The sequence below is a fragment of the Oncorhynchus nerka genome, linkage group LG15, assembly GCF_034236695.1.
Source record: "Oncorhynchus nerka isolate Pitt River linkage group LG15, Oner_Uvic_2.0, whole genome shotgun sequence".
Taxonomy (NCBI): Eukaryota; Metazoa; Chordata; class Actinopteri; order Salmoniformes; family Salmonidae; genus Oncorhynchus; species Oncorhynchus nerka.
Window position 1 is genome coordinate 95,559,194 of NC_088410.1, and position 21,203 is coordinate 95,580,396.

At 44.6% G+C, this 21,203-nt stretch overlaps 1 protein-coding gene across 2 annotated transcripts in view; it reads right to left on the minus strand.

Moving 5' to 3' along the window:
- Positions 1 to 2,647: 2,647 nt before the first annotated feature.
- LOC115124234 (integrin alpha-7-like) overlaps positions 2,648 to 21,203 on the minus strand; it is a 122,557-nt gene continuing 104,001 nt past the window's right edge. Inside the window, exons 20-23 of one of the 2 annotated variants that reach the window (XM_065002074.1) lie at positions 19,730 to 19,828; positions 19,352 to 19,477; positions 4,500 to 4,643; positions 3,420 to 3,505 (exon numbers count right to left, since the gene is read on the minus strand). In XM_065002074.1, the coding sequence (XP_064858146.1) occupies positions 4,533 to 4,643; positions 19,352 to 19,477; positions 19,730 to 19,828 (336 nt within the window). In that variant the 3' untranslated portion in view covers positions 3,420 to 3,505; positions 4,500 to 4,532. Of the gene's footprint in view, positions 3,506 to 4,499; positions 4,644 to 19,351; positions 19,478 to 19,729; positions 19,829 to 21,203 lie in introns of both variants that reach the window. The other variant, XM_065002073.1, reaches the window with a different exon arrangement.

Genomic DNA, 21,203 nt, shown 5'->3' on the forward strand with positions numbered 1-21,203 from the left:
CAATTTGGAAAATTTCAAGAACTTTTCAAGTTTCTTCAGTGCAGTCGCAAAAACCATCAAGCATTATGATGAAACTGGCTCTCATGCGAATAAGTTAATTTGTGTTACCAGCCTCAGAAATTGCAGCCCAAATAAGTTCTTCACAGAGTTCAAGTAACAGACACATCTCAACATCAACTGTTCAGAGGAGACTGTGTGAATCAGGCCTTTATGGTCAAATTGCTGCAAAGAAACCATTACTAAAAGGACACCAATGAGAAGAAGAGACTTACTTGGGCCAAGAAACACGAGCAATTGACATTAGACCGGGGAAATCTGTCCTTTGATCTGATGTGTCCAACTGTTCGATTTTTGGTTCCAACCACCGTGTCTTTGTGAGACACAGAGTAGGTGAACAGATGATCTCCGCATGTCTGGTTCCCACCGTGAAGCATGGAGGTGGAGGTGTGATGGTGTGGGGGTGCTTGTTGGTGACACTGTCAGTGATTTATTTAGAATTCAAGACACTCTTAACCAGCATGGCTACCACAGCATTCTGCAGCGATACGCCATCCCATCTGGTTTGCACTTAGTGGGACTATCATGTTATTTCAACAGGACAATGACCCAACACACCTCCAGGCGGTGTAAGGGCTATTTGATCAAAAAGGAGAGTGATGTAGTTCGCTCTGGATAAGAGCGTCTGCTAAATGACTTAAATGTAAATGTAAATGTAGTGCTGCATCAGATGACCTGGCCTCCACAATCACCCGACCTCAAACTCAATTTAGTTGGTTTGGGAAGAGTCGGACCGCAGAGTGAAGGAAAAGCAGCAAACAAGTGCTCAGCATATGTGGGAATTCCTTCAAGACTGTTGGAAAAGCATTCCAGGTGAAGCTGGTTGAGAGAATGCCAAGTGTGAAAAGCTGGCGAACTATTAGAATTTTAGCCACCAGGAAATGGCAGAGCGATTTCTGCATTGTGCATCTTTAGATGACATGTTTTCATGAATTTGATGATATTTTGACTCTGGACATGATCCAGGAAGTAGGCAGGACTTTCATGCCATATTAATGTACACTATGTAGTGTATGCATTTGGACAGTGATGCAACATTTTTACATGTGGCTCTATACTTCATAATTTCAGATCAATTGTTCATATTTTTTTTATTTTTTTTAACCTTCATTTAATTAGGCAAGTCAGTTAAGAACAAATTATTATTTTCAATGATGGCCTAGGAACAGTGGAATGTTGAGAGGTTAACATGCTAACCTCCCTTGCTATTGGTAATGTTGAGAGGTTAGCATGAACAGCCTGTTCAGGGGCAGAACGACAGATTTGTACCTTGTCAGCTCGGGGGTTTGAACTTGCAACCTTCTGTTTACTAGTCCAACGCTCTAACCACCAGGCTACCCTGCCACCTCTACACTCTAACCACTAGGCTACCCTGCCACCTCTACACTCTAACCACTAGGCTACCCTACCCCTCTACACTCTAACCACTAGGCTACCCTGCCACCTCTACACTCTAACCACTAGGCTACCCTGCCACCTCTACGCTCTAACCACTAGGCTACCCTGCCACCTCTACGCTCTAACCACTAGGCTACCCTGCCACCTCTACACTCTAACCACTAGGCTACCCTGCCACCTCTACACTCTAACCACTAGGCTACCCTGCCACCTCTACACTCTAACCACTAGGCTACCCTGCCACCTCTACACTCTAACCACTAGGCTACCTGCCACCTCTACACTCTAACCACTAGGCTACCCTGCCACCTCTACACTCTAACCACTAGGCTACCTGCCTCTACACTCTAACCACTAGGCTACCTACCGCCTCTACACTCTAACCACTAGGCTACCCTGCCACCTCTACGCTCTAACCACTAGGCTACCCTGCCCCATATGAGGTGATAGACAGAATGTCACCTTTTAATTGAGGGTATTTTCATATCTGATTTAAGTATTTAAGTAAATACTCAAAAGTTGAGTATTTGCTCCCATATTTCTAGCATGCAACGACTACGTCAAGCTTGTGACACTATACACTTCTTGGATGCAGTCATAGTTTGTTTTGGTTGGATTTTGGGTTTTGCCCCATAGGAACTGAATGGTGATTAGAGTGATATTCCATCTAAGTGAGTAGATAAGATGTTTGTGAACAGTTCTATATCAATCCTGATAATGCCATGATGAACAGTTCTCCATATCAACTCTGTAATGTCATATTCACAGAAAATCATGAATGAATTGTGAATAATGATTAGTGAGAAAAGTTTTAGAAGCTACTGCAAAGCATGCTAACCTCTCAACATTATCAATAACAAGGGAGATTACCATGCTAACCTCAACATTACCAATAACAATGGAGGTTAGCATGCTAACCTCTCAACATTACCAATAACAAGGGAGGTTAGCAAGCTAACCTCTCAACATTACCAATAACAAGGGAGGTTAGCATGCTAACCTCTCAACATTACCAATAACAAGGGAGATTACCATGCTAACCTCAACATTACCAATAACAATGGAGGTTAGCATGCTAACCTCTCAACATTACCAATAACAAGGGAGGTTAGCAAGCTAACCTCTCAACATTACCAATAACAAGGGAGGTTAGCATGCTAACCTCTCAACATTACCAATAACAAGGGAGGTTAGCATGCTAACATCTCAACATTACCAATAACAAGGGAGGTTAGCATGCTAACATCTCAACATTACCAATAACAAGAGAGGTTAGCATGTCTTGGGGGAAAGATCTTTGACCCTCTGTAACTTTCTCACTCATCGTCTTTCATGATTCCAGATTATCCATAATCATGTTAGCATCCACATTCATGTAGAAGTATTTAGAACCATCTAACGCATCCAACAAGTTTGGATCGTCACAAGCTTGATGTCGTCATTGTGTGCTAGGAATATGGGACCAAATACTACATTTGACACTATAAGTGAAATTTTTCCAAATACTTATGACATCTTCAAATGAGGGGGACTAGATCTATAAAGTGCTTTAATTTCTAAATGGTAAATCAGATATGTATAAATAATACCCTCAAGTGAAAGATGACATTATCACCTCATACGGAACATTTGATCTCAAATCCAAAATGCTGGACTATAGAGACGATGTAGAAAGTTAGCATCACTGTCCATATAAATATGCAGGAGAGAGTAGTCAGCTTTAATAAGTCCACTTCAGAAGAAGGGTGAAGAATGAGGACGTAGCCCCAAGTGTACACGGCCAGTCTGTGTGCACACATTTATTACACCGCAGAGTTAATTGAGCGCCATGTGGGTTGAATCGGGGGTTTGTTATTATTCAATTCCTTGTTGTTTTTGTTGTTGCTGTCGATCAGGAGGTTCCGTCGCTCCAGTGTGTAGTCCACTCTTTCTTGTGGAGGACCCCTGCCTTCTGGCTCTCATGGAACTGGGGCAGGTCCTGATGGGGAATCTTCACCGCATGGTACTGAGGCACTTGGTCTTCATACTGGATCCGACGGAAGAAACCACACTGTGGGAGAGAGAAGGGGGGAGGGAAGGAGGGAGGGAGTGGGAGAGAGAAGGGGGGAGGGAAGGAGTGGGAGAGAGAAGGGGGAGGGAAGGAGGGAGGGAGAGAGAAGGGGAGGGAAGGAGGGAGTGGGAGAGAGAAGGGGGAGGGAAGGAGTGGAGAGAGAAGGGGGAGGGAAGGAGGGAGGGAGAGAGAAGGGGGAGGGAAGGAGGGAGTGGGAGAGAGAAGGGGGGAGGGAAGGAGGGAGTGGGAGAGAGAAGGGGGGAGGGAAGGAGGGAAGGAGAGAGAAGGAGGGAAGGAGGGAAGGAGAGAGCGTATGAAAAATGCACTTTGCCGATGCCGCTGAGTAACCCAAAGGAGATTTTTTTGCTTTTGATTGTGCATGTGCCACACAAACCAAAATGTTCAGATGACTTGTGAAACGTCAGTAAAACAGGTGCCACACAAACCAAAATGCTCAGATGACTTGTGAAACGTCAGTAAAACAGGTGACACACAAACCAAGAAAATACACCAGTGCAAAACATTACAATTGTGCTGCCACACGTTGTCATTTCACCTACAACCACCACACTCCTGCAGCGCCCCCCCCCCCTCTCCCCTTTTGTCAGAAACACAAAAGAACAACAGAGAACACATGTTCATTCTGGAATTCTAACATTGTTATCAAGTGTGGGACCAGGTGATAATGTTAATGAATAGAACCAGAATTATTAGCAACATGAACACCACTTCCTTGTTCCAGAATGAACTTGTTTCAGGTACAGAAATTAAGGTCAAAGATCACACAGCAGGCAGAGTCACAGCACGCAGCACAACAGCTCTCTGTCCGTTAGGCACAGATCTAGGATCAGCTTACCTATCCCCCAAAACCCCTAACCTTAACCATTGGAGGAGGCAACGCAAAACTGAAACTGGATCAGTGTCTAAGGGGAACTACAGGGCTTGAGAGACTAGGGCATGCCAGTTCGAGGCAGGCCAGGGTGCGTGGTTTTACCGCTTGGGGGAGAGGGGAGGGGAAAGCAGGAACCTATTGGTCTGATGCCTGCTTCTCCACCTCAGAGGGCTGAATGTGCATGTGGGCTTGGTAGTATTCTGTCTCGTACTGGGGGTGGCGCTCTGTACGCTTGAAGAACCCACACTGAGGAGAGGGTGGAAGAGAAGGAAGAGGAGAAGGAGGAGAGGGGGGAGGAGAAGGAGTTACAACAGAGATGTAGTGGAGGGAGGGAGGTGAATAAAAGTACAGAGTAAAAGAGATGGGGAGAGGAGAGATGAGGAGAGGAGAGATGGACTAGAGATGTGGAGAGGAGAGATGGACTAGAGATGTGGAGAGGAGAGATGGCCTAGAGATGGGGAGAGGAGAGATGGACTAGAGATGTGGAGAGGAGAGATGGACTAGAGATGAGGAGAGGAGAGATGGACTAGAGATGTGGAGAGGAGAGATGGACTAGAGATGAGGAGAGGAGAGATGGACTAGAGATGTGGAGAGGAGAGATGGACTAGAGATGTGGAGAGGAGAGATGGCCTAGAGATGGGGAGAGGAGAGATGGACTAGAGATGGGGAGAGGAGAGATGGACTAGAGATGAGGAGAGGAGAGATGGACTAGAGATGGGGAGAGGAGAGATGGACTAGAGATGTGGAGAGGAGAGATGGACTAGAGATGAGGAGAGGAGAGATGGACTAGAGATGTGGATAGGAGAGATGGACTAGAGATGGGGAGAGGAGAGATGGCCTAGAGATGGGGAGAGGAGAGATGGACTAGAGATGAGGAGAGGAGAGATGGACTAGAGATGGGGAGAGGAGAGATGGACTAGAGATGAGGAGAGGATAGATGGACTAGAGATGTGGAGAGGAGAGATGGACTAGAGATGAGGAGAGGAGAGATGGACTAGAGATGGACTAGAGATGAGGAGAGGAGAGATGGACTAGAGATGGGGAGAGGAGAGATGGACTAGAGATGGGGAGAGGAGAGATGGACTAGAGATGTGGAGAGGAGAGATGAGGAGAGATGGACTAGAGATGTGGAGAGGAGAGATGAGGAGAGATGGACTAGAGATGAGGAGAGGAGAGATGGACTAGAGATGGGGAGAGGAGAGATGGACTAGAGATGGGGCGAGGTGGACTAGAGATGGGGTGAGGAGAGATGGACTAGAGATGAGGAGAGGAGAGATGGACTAGAGATGGGGCGAGGTGGACTAGAGATGGGGTGAGGAGAGATGGACTAGAGATGAGGAGAGGAGAGATGGACTAGAGATGAGGAGAGGAGAGATGGACTAGAGATGGGGAGAGATGGACTAGAGATGGACTAGAGATGAGGAGAGGAGAGATGGACTAGAGACGGGGCGAGGTGGACTAGAGATGGGGTGAGGAGAGATGGACTAGAGATGAGGAGAGGAGAGATGGACTAGAGATGGACTAGAGATGAGGAGAGGAGAGATGGAATAGAGATGGGGAGAGGAGAGATGGACTAGAGATGAGGAGAGGAGAGATGGACTAGAGATGAGGAGAGGAGAGATGGACTAGAGATGAGGAGAGGAGAGATGGACTAGAGATGGACTAGAGATGAGGAGAGGAGAGATGGAATAGAGATGGGGAGAGGAGAGATGGACTAGAGATGAGGAGAGGAGAGATGGACTAGAGATGTGGAGAGGAGAGATGGACTAGAGATGGACTAGAGATGGACTAGAGATGGGGAGAGGAGAGATGGACTAGAGATGACTAGAGATGGACTAGAGATGGACTAGAGATGGGGAGAGGAGATATGGAGTAGAGATGGACTAGAGATGACTAGAGATGGACTAGACATGGACTAGAGATCGGGAGAGGAGAGATGGACTAGAGATGGGGAGAGGAGTGATGGACTAGAAATGGGGAGAGATGAACTAGAGATGGGGAGAGGAGAGATGGACTAGAGATGGACTAGAGATGACTAGAGATGGACTAGAGATGGGGAGAGATGGACTAGAGATGGACTAGAGATGGGGAGAGATGGACTAGAGATGGGGAGAAGAGCGATGGACTAGAGATGAGGATAGGAGCAATGGACTAGAGATGGGGAGAGGAGAGATGGACTAGAGATGAGGAGAGGAGAGATGGAGACTAGAGATGAGGAGAGGAGAGATGGACTAGAGATGAGGAGAGGAGAGATGGACTAGAGATGAGGAGAAATGGACTAGAGATGAGGAGAGGAGAGATGGACTAGAGATGAGGAGAGATGGACTAGAGATGAGGAGAGGAGAGATGGACTAGAGATGAGGAGAGGAGAGATGGACTAGAGATGAGGAGAGGAGAGATGGACTAGAGATGGGGAAAGGAGAGATGGACTAGAGATGGACTAGAGATGGGGAGAGGAGAGATGGTCTAGAGATGACTAGAGATGGACTAGACATGGACTAGAGATGGACTAGAGATGGGGAGAGGAGAGATGGACTAGAGATGGACTAGAGATGGGGAGAGGAGAGATGGAATAGAGATGGGGAGAGGAGAGATGGACTAGAGATGAGGAGAGGAGAGATGGACTAGAGATGAGGAGAGGAGAGATGGACTAGAGATGTGGAGAGGAGAGATGGACTAGAGATGACTAGAGATGGACTAGAGATGGACTAGAGATGGGGAGAGGAGAGATGTACTAGAGATGGACTAGAGATGGGGAGAGGAGAGATGGACTAAAGATGGACTAGATATGGGGAGAGATGGACTAGAGATGGGGAAAGGAGAGATGGACTAGAGATGGACTAGAGATGGGGAGAGGAGAGATGGTCTAGAGATGACTAGAGATGACTAGAGATGGACTAGAGATGAGGGGGAGAGATGGACTAGAGATGGGGAGAGGAGAGATGGACTAGAGATGGACTAGAGATGGGGAGAAGAGAGATGGACTAGAGATGAGGAGAGATGGACTAGAGATGAGGAGAGGAGAGATGGACTAGAGATGAGGAGAGGAGCAATGGACTAGAGATGAGGAGAGGAGCAATGGACTAGAGATGGGGAGAGGAGAGATGGACTAGAGATGAGGAGAGGAGAGATGGGCTAGAGATGTGGAGAGGAGAGTTGGACTGGAGATGAGGAGAGGAGAGATGGACTAGAGATGAGGAGAAATGGACTAGAGAAGAGGAGAGGAGAGATGGACTAGAGATGCGGAGAGATGGACTAGAGATGAAGAGAGGAGAGATGGACTAGAGATGAGGAGAGGAGAGATGGACTAGAGATGGACTAGAGATGAGGAGAGGAGAGATGGAATAGAGATGGGGAGAGGAGAGATGGACTAGAGATGAGGAGAGGAGAGATGGACTAGAGATGAGGAGAGGAGAGATGGACTAGAGATGAGGAGAGGAGAGATGGACTAGAGATGGACTAGAGATGAGGAGAGGAGAGATGGAATAGAGATGGGGAGAGGAGAGATGGACTAGAGATGAGGAGAGGAGAGATGGACTAGAGATGTGGAGAGGAGAGATGGACTAGAGATGGACTAGAGATGGGGAGAGGAGAGATGGACTAGAGATGACTAGAGATGGACTAGAGATGGACTAGAGATGGGGAGAGGAGATATGGAGTAGAGATGGACTAGAGATGACTAGAGATGGACTAGACATGGACTAGAGATCGGGAGAGGAGAGATGGACTAGAGATGGGGAGAGGAGTGATGGACTAGAAATGGGGAGAGATGAACTAGAGATGGGGAGAGGAGAGATGGACTAGAGATGGACTAGAGATGACTAGAGATGGACTAGAGATGGGGAGAGATGGACTAGAGATGGACTAGAGATGGGGAGAGATGGACTAGAGATGGGGAGAAGAGCGATGGACTAGAGATGAGGATAGGAGCAATGGACTAGAGATGGGGAGAGGAGAGATGGACTAGAGATGAGGAGAGGAGAGATGGAGACTAGAGATGAGGAGAGGAGAGATGGACTAGAGATGAGGAGAGGAGAGATGGACTAGAGATGAGGAGAAATGGACTAGAGATGAGGAGAGGAGAGATGGACTAGAGATGAGGAGAGATGGACTAGAGATGAGGAGAGGAGAGATGGACTAGAGATGAGGAGAGGAGAGATGGACTAGAGATGGGGAAAGGAGAGATGGACTAGAGATGGACTAGAGATGGGGAGAGGAGAGATGGTCTAGAGATGACTAGAGATGGACTAGACATGGACTAGAGATGGACTAGAGATGGGGAGAGGAGAGATGGACTAGAGATGGACTAGAGATGGGGAGAGGAGAGATGGAATAGAGATGGGGAGAGGAGAGATGGACTAGAGATGAGGAGAGGAGAGATGGACTAGAGATGAGGAGAGGAGAGATGGACTAGAGATGTGGAGAGGAGAGATGGACTAGAGATGACTAGAGATGGACTAGAGATGGACTAGAGATGGGGAGAGGAGAGATGTACTAGAGATGGACTAGAGATGGGGAGAGGAGAGATGGACTAAAGATGGACTAGATATGGGGAGAGATGGACTAGAGATGGGGAAAGGAGAGATGGACTAGAGATGGACTAGAGATGGGGAGAGGAGAGATGGTCTAGAGATGACTAGAGATGACTAGAGATGGACTAGAGATGGGGAGAGATGGACTAGAGATGGGGAGAGGAGAGATGGACTAGAGATGGACTAGAGATGGGGAGAAGAGAGATGGACTAGAGATGAGGAGAGATGGACTAGAGATGAGGAGAGGAGAGATGGACTAGAGATGAGGAGAGGAGCAATGGACTAGAGATGAGGAGAGGAGCAATGGACTAGAGATGGGGAGAGGAGAGATGGACTAGAGATGAGGAGAGGAGAGATGGGCTAGAGATGTGGAGAGGAGAGTTGGACTGGAGATGAGGAGAGGAGAGATGGACTAGAGATGAGGAGAAATGGACTAGAGAAGAGGAGAGGAGAGATGGACTAGAGATGCGGAGAGATGGACTAGAGATGAAGAGAGGAGAGATGGACTAGAGATGAGGAGAGGAGAGATGGACTAGAGATGGGGAGAGGAGAGATGGACTAGAGATGGACTAGAGATGGAGAGATGGACTAGAGATGAGGAGAGATGGACTAGAGATGGAGAGAGGAGAGATGGACTAGAGATGAGGAGAGATGGACTAGAGATGGACTAGAGCAGAGATAAATAACTGACTTCTCAGAGAGGTGAGGAGAATAGAACAAAGATCTGTAGATCACAGCTTCATACAAAATACATTCTGATTGAATGATAAGAGTATAGGGTTGGATAGTCTTCTTTCACAGTATGCAGAACAGTGGGCCAGCGGCAGTACACCAGCCAGGATAATAAGGATACGTAGGCACCTACAGTAACTAATATACAGTATGATGTGTGTGGACCTTCCAGAGTATGCAGGGTCAGCACCAGTTTACCAGCCATGTGTTGATTTATGTTACCTTTATTTTACCATTACGTTGAGTGAGAACCAGGGGTTGGAACCAAAATCATTTTCAAATCATTCCGATGTTCCGACCAGAAGATAAAGTTCTAAACCGGTTTGAACCCCAAAGAAGTAACAGTTCATATAGGTCCTTTTAGTAGATTTTTATTTTTTACCTGTGAAATCAACATAATTTTACATTTACCTCATTCCTTTACCTCATTCATTTACCTCATTCATTTAGCTCATTCATTTATCTCATTCATTTAGCTTATTCATTTAGATCATTCATTTAGTTCATTAATTTACCTCAATCATTTATAGCTCATTCACTTAGCTCATTAATTTACCTCATTCATTTAGCTCAATCATTTAGCTCATTCATTTACCTCATTCATTTACCTCATTCATTTAGCTCAATCATTTAGCTCATTAATCAATTAGCGCTGATAGAGCAGGTTGCTCTGGGTAACGTAGTTGTTTTCATGTTTGATTGGTCAGATAAGTGCAGGCACCAGATGCGGCTGAAATTTCACGGGAGAGAGCGGGGGGGGGGGGGGGGTGGACATGGAGGGGGCTTGAAGTGTTGAACATCATTAATGGAATGTGTTTAGGCTATTGCTAGCATCATACCTTCACCGAATTACAGAATTTTAAACTAGACATTAGGAAAATTTTTGGGAATAAAAAAATTAAGTTATTTAACCGGTTTTAAAGATGTGAAAATAACGGTTCTGTTCCAGAGCAGGAGAGAGAACTTTTGTTCCCTTTTCGGTTTCCATTCCTCTGAAAATGTTATTTTTCGGTTTCTGGTTCTGTTCCTTGAAACGTTTCCAACCCCTGCTGAGAACTCATTCTGATTTACAGCATCGACCTGGGGAATAGTTTCAAGGGAGAGGAGGGGGGAATAAATGAGCCAATTGTAAGCTGGGGATGATTAGGTGTCTATGTTGTTGTTTTTTTACACCTTTATTTAACTAGGCAAGTCAGTTAAGAACAAATTCTTATTTTCAATAACGGCCTAGGAACAGTGGGTTAACTGCCTGTTCAGGGGCAGAACGACAGATTTGTACCTTGTCAGCTGGGGGGTTTGAACTTGCAACCTTCCGGTTCCTAGTCTAACCACTAGGCTACCCTGCCGCCCCTGTATGAAGGCCAGATTGGGCATTTAGCCAGAACACCGGGGTTAACACCCCTACTCTTATGATAAGTGCCATGGGTTCTTTAGTGACACTCGTTTAACGTCCCATCCGAAAGACGGCACCTTACACAGGGCAATGTCCCCAATCACTGCCCTGGGGCATCCAGGATAATATAGGTACAGTAACTACAGTAGGTATAGTCATATATGATGAGCAGAGCACCAGGATACCAACCAGGATTATATACAGTTGTAAAAAAGTACTTAAGTAAAAAATACTTTATTAAAGTACTAATTCAGTTATTTTGGGGGGGGGGATGTCTGTACTTTGCGTTACTATTTATATTTTTGACAACTTTTACTTTTACTTCCCTGCATTCCTATTGAAAATAATGTACTTTTTTACTTCATACGTTGTAATTGACACCCAAAAGTACTAGTCTTGACACCCAAAAGTACTAGTCTTGACACCCTAAAGTACTAGTCTTGACACCCTAAAGTACTAGTCTTGACACCCAAAAGTACTAGTCTTGACACCCAAAAGTACTAGTCTTGACACCCAAAAGTACTAGTCTTGACAGCCAAAAGTACTAGTCTTGACACCCAAAAGTACTAGTCTTGACACCCAAAAGTACTAGTCTTGACACCCAAAAGTACTAGTCTTGACACCCAAAAGTACTAGTCTTGACCCCCTAAAGTACTAGTCTTGACACCCTAAAGTACTAGTCTTGACACCCAAAAGTACTAGTCTTGACACCCAAAAGTACTAGTCTTGACACCCAAAAGTACTAGTCTTGACACCCAAAAGTACTAGTCTTGACACCCAAAAGTACTAGTCTTGACACCCAAAAGTACTAGTCTTGACAGCCAAAAGTACTAGTCTTGACACGCAAAAGTACTAGTCTTGACACCCAAAAGTACTAGTCTTGACACCCAAAAGTACTAGTCTTGACAGCCAAAAGTACTAGTCTTGACACCCAAAAGTACTAGTCTTGACAGCCAAAAGTACTAGTCTTGACAGCCAAAAGTACTAGCCTTGACACCCAAAAGTACTAGTCTTGACACCCAAAAGTACTAGTCTTGACACCCAAAAGTACTAGTCTTGACACCCAAAAGTACTAGTCTTGACACCCAAAAGTACTAGTCTTGACACCCAAAAGTACTAGTCTTGACACCCAAAAGTACTAACTAGTCTTGACACCCAAAAGTACTAGTCTTGACACCCAAAAGTACTAGTCTTGACACCCAAAAGTACTAGTCTTGACACCCAAAAGTACTAGTCTTGACACCCAAAAGTACTAGTCTTGACACCCAAAAGTACTAGTCTTGACACCCAAAAGTACATTTTGAATGCTTAGCAGGGACAGGAAAAAGGTTCAATTCACACACTTATCAAGAGAACGTCCCTGATCCTCCCTACTGATCTGGCGGACTCACTGAACACAAATTCACACACTTATCAAGAGAACGTCCCTGGTCCTCCCTACTGATCTGGCGGACTCACTGAACACAAATTCACACACTTATCAAGAGAACGTCCCTGGTCCTCCCTACTGATCTGGCGGACTCACTGAACACAAATTCACACACTCATCAAGAGAACGTCCCTGGTCCTCCCTACTGATCTGGCGGACTCACTGAACACAAATTCACACACTCATCAAGAGAACGTCCCTGGTCCTCCCTACTGATCTGGCGGACTCACTGAACACAAATTCACACACTTATCAAGAGAACGTCCCTGGTCCTCCCTACTGATCTGGCGGACTCACTGAACACAAATTCACACACTTATCAAGAGAACGTCCCTGGTCCTCCCTACTGATCTGGCGGACTCACTGAACACAAATTCACACACTTATCAAGAGAACGTCCCTGGTCCTCCCTACTGATCTGGCGGACTCACTGAACACAAATTCACACACTTATCAAGAGAACGTCCCTGGTCCTCCCTACTGATCTGGCGGACTCACTGAACACAAATTCACACACTTATCAAGAGAACGTCCCTGGTCCTCCCTACTGATCTGGCGGACTCACTGAACACAAATTCACACACTCATCAAGAGAACGCCCCTGGTCCTCCCTACTGATCTGGCGGACTCACTGAACACAAATTCACACACTCATCAAGAGAACGTCCCTGGTCCTCCCTACTGATCTGGCGGACTCACTGAACACAAATTCACACACTCATCAAGAGAACGTCCCTGGTCCTCCCTACTGATCTGGCGGACTCACTGAACACAAATTCACACACTTATCAAGAGAACGTCCCTGGTCCTCCCTACTGATCTGGCGGACTCACTGAACACAAATTCACACACTCATCAAGAGAACGTCCCTGGTCCTCCCTACTGATCTGGCGGACTCACTGAACACAAATTCACACACTTATCAAGAGAACGTCCCTGGTCCTCCCTGCTGATCTGGCGGACTCACTGAACACAAATTCACACACTTATCAAGAGAACGTCCCTGGTCCTCCCTACTGATCTGGCAGGACTCACTGAACACAAATTCACACACTTATCAAGAGAACGTCCCTGGTCCTCCCTACTGATCTGGCGGACTCACTGAACACAAATTCACACACTTATCAAGAGAACATCCCTGGTCCTCCCTACTGATCTGGCGGACTCACTGAACACAAATTCACACACTCATCAAGAGAACGTCCCTGGTCCTCCCTACTGATCTGGCGGACTCACTGAACACAAATTCACACACTCATCAAGAGAACGCCCCTGGTGTTGTCCTCCCTACTGATCTGGCGGACTCACTGAACACAAATTCACACACTTATCAAGAGAACGTCCCTGGTCCTCCCTACTGATCTGGCGGACTCACTGAACACAAATTCACACATTTATCAAGAGAACGTCCCTGGTCCTCCCTACTGATCTGGCGGACTCACTGAACACAAATTCACACACTTATCAAGAGAACGTCCCTGGTCCTCCCTACTGATCTGGCGGACTCACTGAACACAAATTCACACACTTATCAAGAGAACGTCCCTGGTCCTCCCTACTGATCTGGCGGACTCACTGAACACAAATTCACACACTTATCAAGAGAACGTCCCTGGTCCTCCCTGCTGATCTGGCGGACTCACTGAACACAAATTCACACACTCATCAAGAGAACGTCCCTGGTCCTCCCTACTGATCTGGCGGACTCACTGAACACAAATTCACACACTTATCAAGAGAACGAATCCCCTGGTCCTCCCTGCTGATCTGGCGGACTCACTGAACACAAATTCACACACTTATCAAGAGAACGAATCCCTGGTCCTCCCTACTGATCTGGCGGACTCACTGAACACAAATTCACACACTTATCAAGAGAACGTCCCTGGTCCTCCCTACTGATCTGGCGGACTCACTGAACACAAATGCACACACTTATCAAGAGAACGTCCCTGGTCCTCCCTACTGATCTGGCGGACTCACTGAACACAAATTCACACACTATATCAAGCGGAACGTCCCTGGTCTGATGTTGTGTTGTTCTGTTTGGATGTCCTCCCTACTGGTTTGATATGAATCTGATGTTGTGTTGCGGACAGGAATCACTGGTTTGATATGAAACACAAATGCATATCACACTGGTTTTATCAGGAATCTGAGATATCAGGAATCTGATGTTGTGTTGTGGGTTTGTATCAGGAATCTCCCTACTGATCTGATGTTGTGTTGTCGGATGTCTCACTGGTTTGAACAGGAACAAATGCACACAGGAATTGATCAAGGGAACGTCCCTGTTGTCGTTGATATCCTGATGTTGTGTTGTCTGGTTTGATATGAATCTGATGTTGTGTTGTCTGGTTTGATATCAGGAACTGATGTTGTGTTGTCTGGTTTGAACACAAATGTTGTGTTTCATCACTGACTTATCAAGATGTTGTGTTGTCTGGTTTGAACGAATCCCTGGTCCTCCCTACTGGTTTGATATGATCTGGCGGATCAGGAATCACTGAACACAAATTCACACACTCATCAAGAGAACGTCCCTGGTTGTCAGAAAAGAACAATAATAAGGACATTGTGTTGTCTGGTTTGATATCAGGAATCTGATGTTGTGTTGTCTGGTTTGATATCAGGAATCTGATGTTGTGTTGTCTGGTTTGATATCAGGAATCTGATGTTGTGTTGTCTGGTTTGATATCAGGAATCTGATGTTGTGTTGTCTGGTTTGATATCAGGAATCTGATGTTGTGTTGTCTGGTTTGATATCAGGAATCTGATGTTGTGTTGTCTGGTTTGATATCAGGAATCTGATGTTGTGTTGTCTGGTTTGATATCAGGAATCTGATGTTGTGTTGTCTGGTTTGATATCAGGAATCTGATGTTGTGTTGTCTGGTTTGATATCAGGAATCTGATGTTGTGTTGTCTGGTTTGATATCAGGAATCTGATGTTGTGTTGTCTGGTTTGATATCAGGAATCTGATGTTGTGTTGTCTGGTTTGATATCAGGAATCTGATGTTGTGTTGTCTGGTTTGATATCAGGAATCTGATGTTGTGTTGTCTGGTTTGATATCAGGAATCTGATGTTGTGTTGTCTGGTTTGATGTCAGGAATCTGATGTTGTGTTGTCTGGTTTGATGTCAGGAATCTGATGTTGTGTTGTCTGGTTTGATATCAGGAATCTGATGTTGTGTTGTCTGGTTTGATATCAGGAATCTGATGTTGTGTTGTCTGGTTTGATATCAGGAATCTGATGTTGTGTTGTCTGGTTTGATATCAGGAATCTGATGTTGTGTTGTCTGGTTTGATATCAGGAATCTGATGTTGTGTTGTCTGGTTTGATATCAGGAATCTGATGTTGTGTTGTCTGGTTTGATATCAGGAATCTGATGTTGTGTTGTCTGGTTTGATATCAGGAATCTGATGTTGTGTTGTCTGGTTTGATATCAGGAATCTGATGTTGTGTTGTCTGGTTTGATATCAGGAATCTGATGTTGTGTTGTCTGGGTTTGATATCAGGAATCTGATGTTGTGTTGTCTGGTTTGATGTCAGGAATCTGATGTTGTGTTGTCTGGTTTGATGTCAGGAATCTGATGTTGTGTTGTCTGGTTTGATGTTGTGTTGTTTGATGTCAGGAATTGATATCAGGAATCTGATGTTGTGTTGTCTGGTTTGATATCAGGAATCTGATGTTGTGTTGTCTGGTTTGATATCAGGAATCTGATGTTGTGTTGTATCAGGAATCTGATGTTGTGTTGTCTGGTTTGATATCAGGAATCTGATGTTGTGTTGTCTGGTTTGATATCAGGAATCTGATGTTGTGTTGTCTGGTTTGATATCAGGAATCTGATGTTGTGTTGTCTGGTTTGATATCAGGAATCTGATGTTGTGTTGTCTGGTTTGATATCAGGAATCTGATGTTGTGTTGTCTGGTTTGATATCAGGAATCTGATGTTGTGTTGTCTGGTTTGATATCAGGAATCTGATGTTGTGTTGTCTGGTTTGATATCAGGAATCTGATGTTGTGTTGTCTGGTTTGATATCAGGAATCTGATGTTGTGTTGTCTGGTTTGATATCAGGAATCTGATGTTGTGTTGTCTGGTTTGATATCAGGAATCTGATGTTGTGTTGTCTGGTTTGATATCAGGAATCTGATGTTGTGTTGTCTGGTTTGATATCAGGAATCTGATGTTGTGTTGTCTGGTTTGATGTCAGGAATCTGATGTTGTGTTGTCTGGTTTGATGTCAGGAATCTGATGTTGTGTTGTCTGGTTTGATATCAGGAATCTGATGTTGTGTTGTCTGGTTTGATATCAGGAATCTGATGTTGTGTTGTCTGGTTTGATATCAGGAATCTGATGTTGTGTTGTCTGGTTTGATATCAGGAATCTGATGTTGTGTTGTCTGGTTTGATATCAGGAATCTGATGTTGTGTTGTCTGGTTTGATATCAGGAATCTGATGTTGTGTTGTCTGGTTTGATATCAGGAATCTGATGTTGTGTTGTCTGGTTTGATATCAGGAATCTGATGTTGTGTTGTCTGGTTTGATGTCAGGAATCTGATGTTGTGTTGTCTGGTTTGATGTCAGGAATCTGATGTTGTGTTGTCTGGTTTGATATCAGGAATCTGATGTTGTGTTGTCTGGTTTGATATCAGGAATCTGATGTTGTGTTGTCTGGTTTGATATCAGGAATCTGATGTTGTGTTGTCTGGTTTGATATCAGGAATCTGATGTTGTGTTGTCTGGTTTGATATCAGGAATCTGATGTTGTGTTGTCTGGTTTGATATCAGGAATCTGATGTTGTGTTGTCTGGTTTGATATCAGGAATCTGATGTTGTGTTGTCTGGTTTTTGAATATCAGGAATCTGATGTTGTGTTGTCTGGTTTGATATCAGGAATCTGATGTTGTGTTGTCTGGTTTGATATCAGGAATCTGATGTTGTGTTGTCTGGTTTGATATCAGGAATCTGATGTTGTGTTGTCTGGTTTGATATCAGGAATCTGATGTTGTGTTGTCTGGTTTGATGTCAGGAATCTGATGTTGTGTTGTCTGGTTTGATGTCAGGAATCTGATGTTGTGTTGTCTGGTTTGATATCAGGAATCTGATGTTGTGTTGTTGTGTTGTCTGGTTTGATGTCAGGAATCTGATGTTGTGTTGTCTGGTTTGATATCAGGAATCTGATGTTGTGTTGTCTGGTTTGATATCAGGAATCTGATGTTGTGTTGTCTGGTTTGATATCAGGAATCTGATGTTGTGTTGTCTGGTTTGATGTCAGGAATCTGATGTTGTGTTGTCTGGTTTGATATCAGGAATCTGATGTTGTGTTGTCTGGTTTGATGTCAGGAATCTGATGTTGTGTTGTCTGGTTTGATATCAGGAATCTGATGTTGTGTTGTCTGGTTTGATATCAGGAATCTGATGTTGTGTTGTCAGGTTTGATATCAGGAATCTGATGTTGTGTTGTCTGGTTTGATGTCAGGAATCTGATGTTGTGTTGTCTGGTTTGATATCAGGAATCTGATGTTGTGTTGTCTGGTTTGATATCAGGAATCTGATGTTGTGTTGTCTGGTTTGATATCAGGAATCTGATGTTGTGTTGTCTGGTTTGATATCAGGAATCTGATGTTGTGTTGTCTGGTTTGATATCAGGAATCTGATGTTGTGTTGTCTGGTTTGATATCAGGAATCTGATGTTGTGTTGTCTGGTTTGATATCAGGAATCTGATGTTGTGTTGTCTGGTTTGATATCAGGAATCTGATGTTGTGTTGTCTGGTTTGATATCAGGAATCTGATGTTGTGTTGTCTGGTTTGATATCAGGAATCTGATGTTGTGTTGTCTGGTTTGATATCAGGAATCTGATGTTGTGTTGTCTGGTTTGATATCAGGAATCTGATGTTGTGTTGTCTGGTTTGATATCAGGAATCTGATGTTGTGTTGTCTGGTTTGATATCAGGAATCTGATGTTGTGTTGTCTGGTTTGATGTCAGGAATCTGATGTTGTGTTGTCTGGTTTGATATCAGGAATCTGATGTTGTGTTGTCTGGTTTGATATCAGGAATCTGATGTTGTGTTGTCTGGTTTGATATCAGGAATCTGATGTTGTGTTGTCTGGTTTGATATCAGGAATCTGATGTTGTGTTGTCTGGTTTGATATCAGGAATCTGATGTTGTGTTGTCTGGTTTGATATCAGGAATCTGATGTTGTGTTGTCTGGTTTGATATCAGGAATCTGATGTTGTGTTGTCTGGTTTGATATCAGGAATCTGATGTTGTGTTGTCTGGTTTGATATCAGGAATCTGATGTTGTGTTTTCTGGTTTGATGTCAGGAATCTGATGTTGTGTTGTCTGGTTTGATATCAGGAATCTGATGTTGTGTTGTCTGGTTTGATATCAGGAATCTGATGTTGTGTTGTCTGGTTTGATATCAGGAATCTGATGTTGTGTTGTCTGGTTTGATATCAGGAATCTGATGGTTCGCATTTACTTTTACTTTGTACTTTCATTCAAATATGAAAATGTAGTACTTTGTCCACCATTGTACTTAAGTACATGTAAAACCAAGTACTTTTAGACTTTTACTCAAGTAGTATTTTACTGGGTGACTTTCACTTTTACTTGAGTCATTTTCTATTAATGTATCTTTACTTTTACTCAAGTACGACAATTGGGTACTTTTTCCACCTCTGATTATATGGATATGTAAGGCCCAGTACTAGAGGTGTTTAGTCTAGGTTATATACTATTAAAGTTGTTGGTACCTTCCAGAGGATGCAGACCAGCAGAGACAACATCAGGATAATAGAGATATATAGGAACAGTAATAGAGGTGCTTATTGTGTGTTATACTAGGTGTTGGTACCTTCCAGAGGATGCAGACCATCAGGGACAACACCAGGATACCAGCCAGGATGGCTATGAGAATCCACCACCAGGGGATCCAGTACTGGGCAGTCAGACCAACCTCTGGGTAAATCATCACTGGGATCTACAGGGGAGACACAGTCATATAAAGTAATGAGTGTTTTATTGTGAAGTGTCTTGTCTTTAATGTCTATGTATCACTAGTAGTTAGAGCTCAGCGCCATGGTCAGGGAAAGCCTGGCCCTAGTTATTCATGTGAATAGTTAAGTGTGTGTGTGTGTGTGTGTGTGTGTGTGTGTGTGTGTGTGTGTGTGTGTGTGTGTGTGTGTGTGTGTGTGTGTGTGTGTGTGTGTGTGTGTGTGTGTGTGTGTGTTACCTGTGCGGCAGCATCCCTCAGCACCAGGTGTTTGATGCTCGACTTGACTGTGATGTTGGCTCTTACCAGCAGCTCCAGAGCACTGACTGATGAGAACTCCTGAGAGAAAAGAGAAGAAGAGAGAAGAAGAGAGACGAGGAAGAGAGAGAGAAGAGAGAAGGGGAAGAGAGAAGAGAGAGAAGACAGAAGAGAGAGAACAGAAAAGAGAGAGAGAAGAGAAGGAGAGAGATGAGAGAGAAGAGAAAAGAGAGAGAGAAGAGAGAAGAGAGAGGAGAGAGAGAAGAGAGAAGAAGAGAGAAGAAGAGAGAGAAGACAGAGAAGAGAGAAGAGAGAAGAGAGAAGAGAGAGAAGAGAGAAGAAGAGAGAGGAGAGAGAGAAGAGAGAAGAAGAGAGAAGAGAGAGAGAAGGGAAGAGTAAATTCATCAGCAACCCCCTTATAACTCGATGGGGATAAATATTATTATATATATATATATATATAATATATATATTTTTTAATAACATAGACTGGCAGTGCATGGCGAGATAAACCAAGGCCCCGGGAAGGAATATTTGTCACACCCTGACCATAGTTTGCTTTGTATGTCTTCCCTACAGCCACCCCAGATCATCTTTGTCTTTCTACAGCCACCCCAGATCATCTTTGTCTTTCTACAGCCACCCCAGATCATCTTTGTCTTCCCCACAGCCACCCCAGATCATCTTTGTCTTCCCCACAGCCACCCCAGATCATCTTTGTCTTTCTACAGCCACCCCAGATCATCTTTGTCTTTCTACAGCCACCCCAGATCATCTTTGTCTTTCTACAGCCACCCCAGATCATCTTTGTCTTTCTACAGCCACCCCAGATCATCTTTGTCTTCCCCACAGCCACCCCAGATCATCTTTGTCTTTCTACAGCCACCCCAGATCATCTTTGTCTTCCCCACAGCCACCCCAAATCATCTTTGTCTTCCCCATAGGAACCCCAGATCATCTTTTTCTTTCTACAGCCACCCCAGATCATCTTTGTCTTCCCCACAGCCACCCCAGATCATCTTTGTCTTCCCCACAGCAACCCCAGATCATCTTTGTCTTCCCCACAGCCACCCCAGATCATCTTTGTCTTCCCCACAGCAACCCCAGATCATCTTTTTCTTTCTACAGCCACCCCAGATCATCTTTGTCTTCCCCACAGCAACCCCAGATCATCTTTGTCTTTCTACAGCCACCCCAGATCATCTTTGTCTTCCCCACAGCCACCCCAGATCATCTTTGTCTTCCCCACAGCCACCCCAGATCATCTTTGTCTTCCCACAGCCACCCCAGATCATCTTTGTCTTCCCCACAGCCTCCCCAGATCATCTTTGTCTTCCCCACAGCCACCCCAGATCATCTTTGTCTTTCTACAGCCACCCCAGATCATCTTTGTCTTTCTACAGCCACCCCAGATCATCTTTGTCTTTCTACAGCCACCCCAGATCATCTTTGTCTT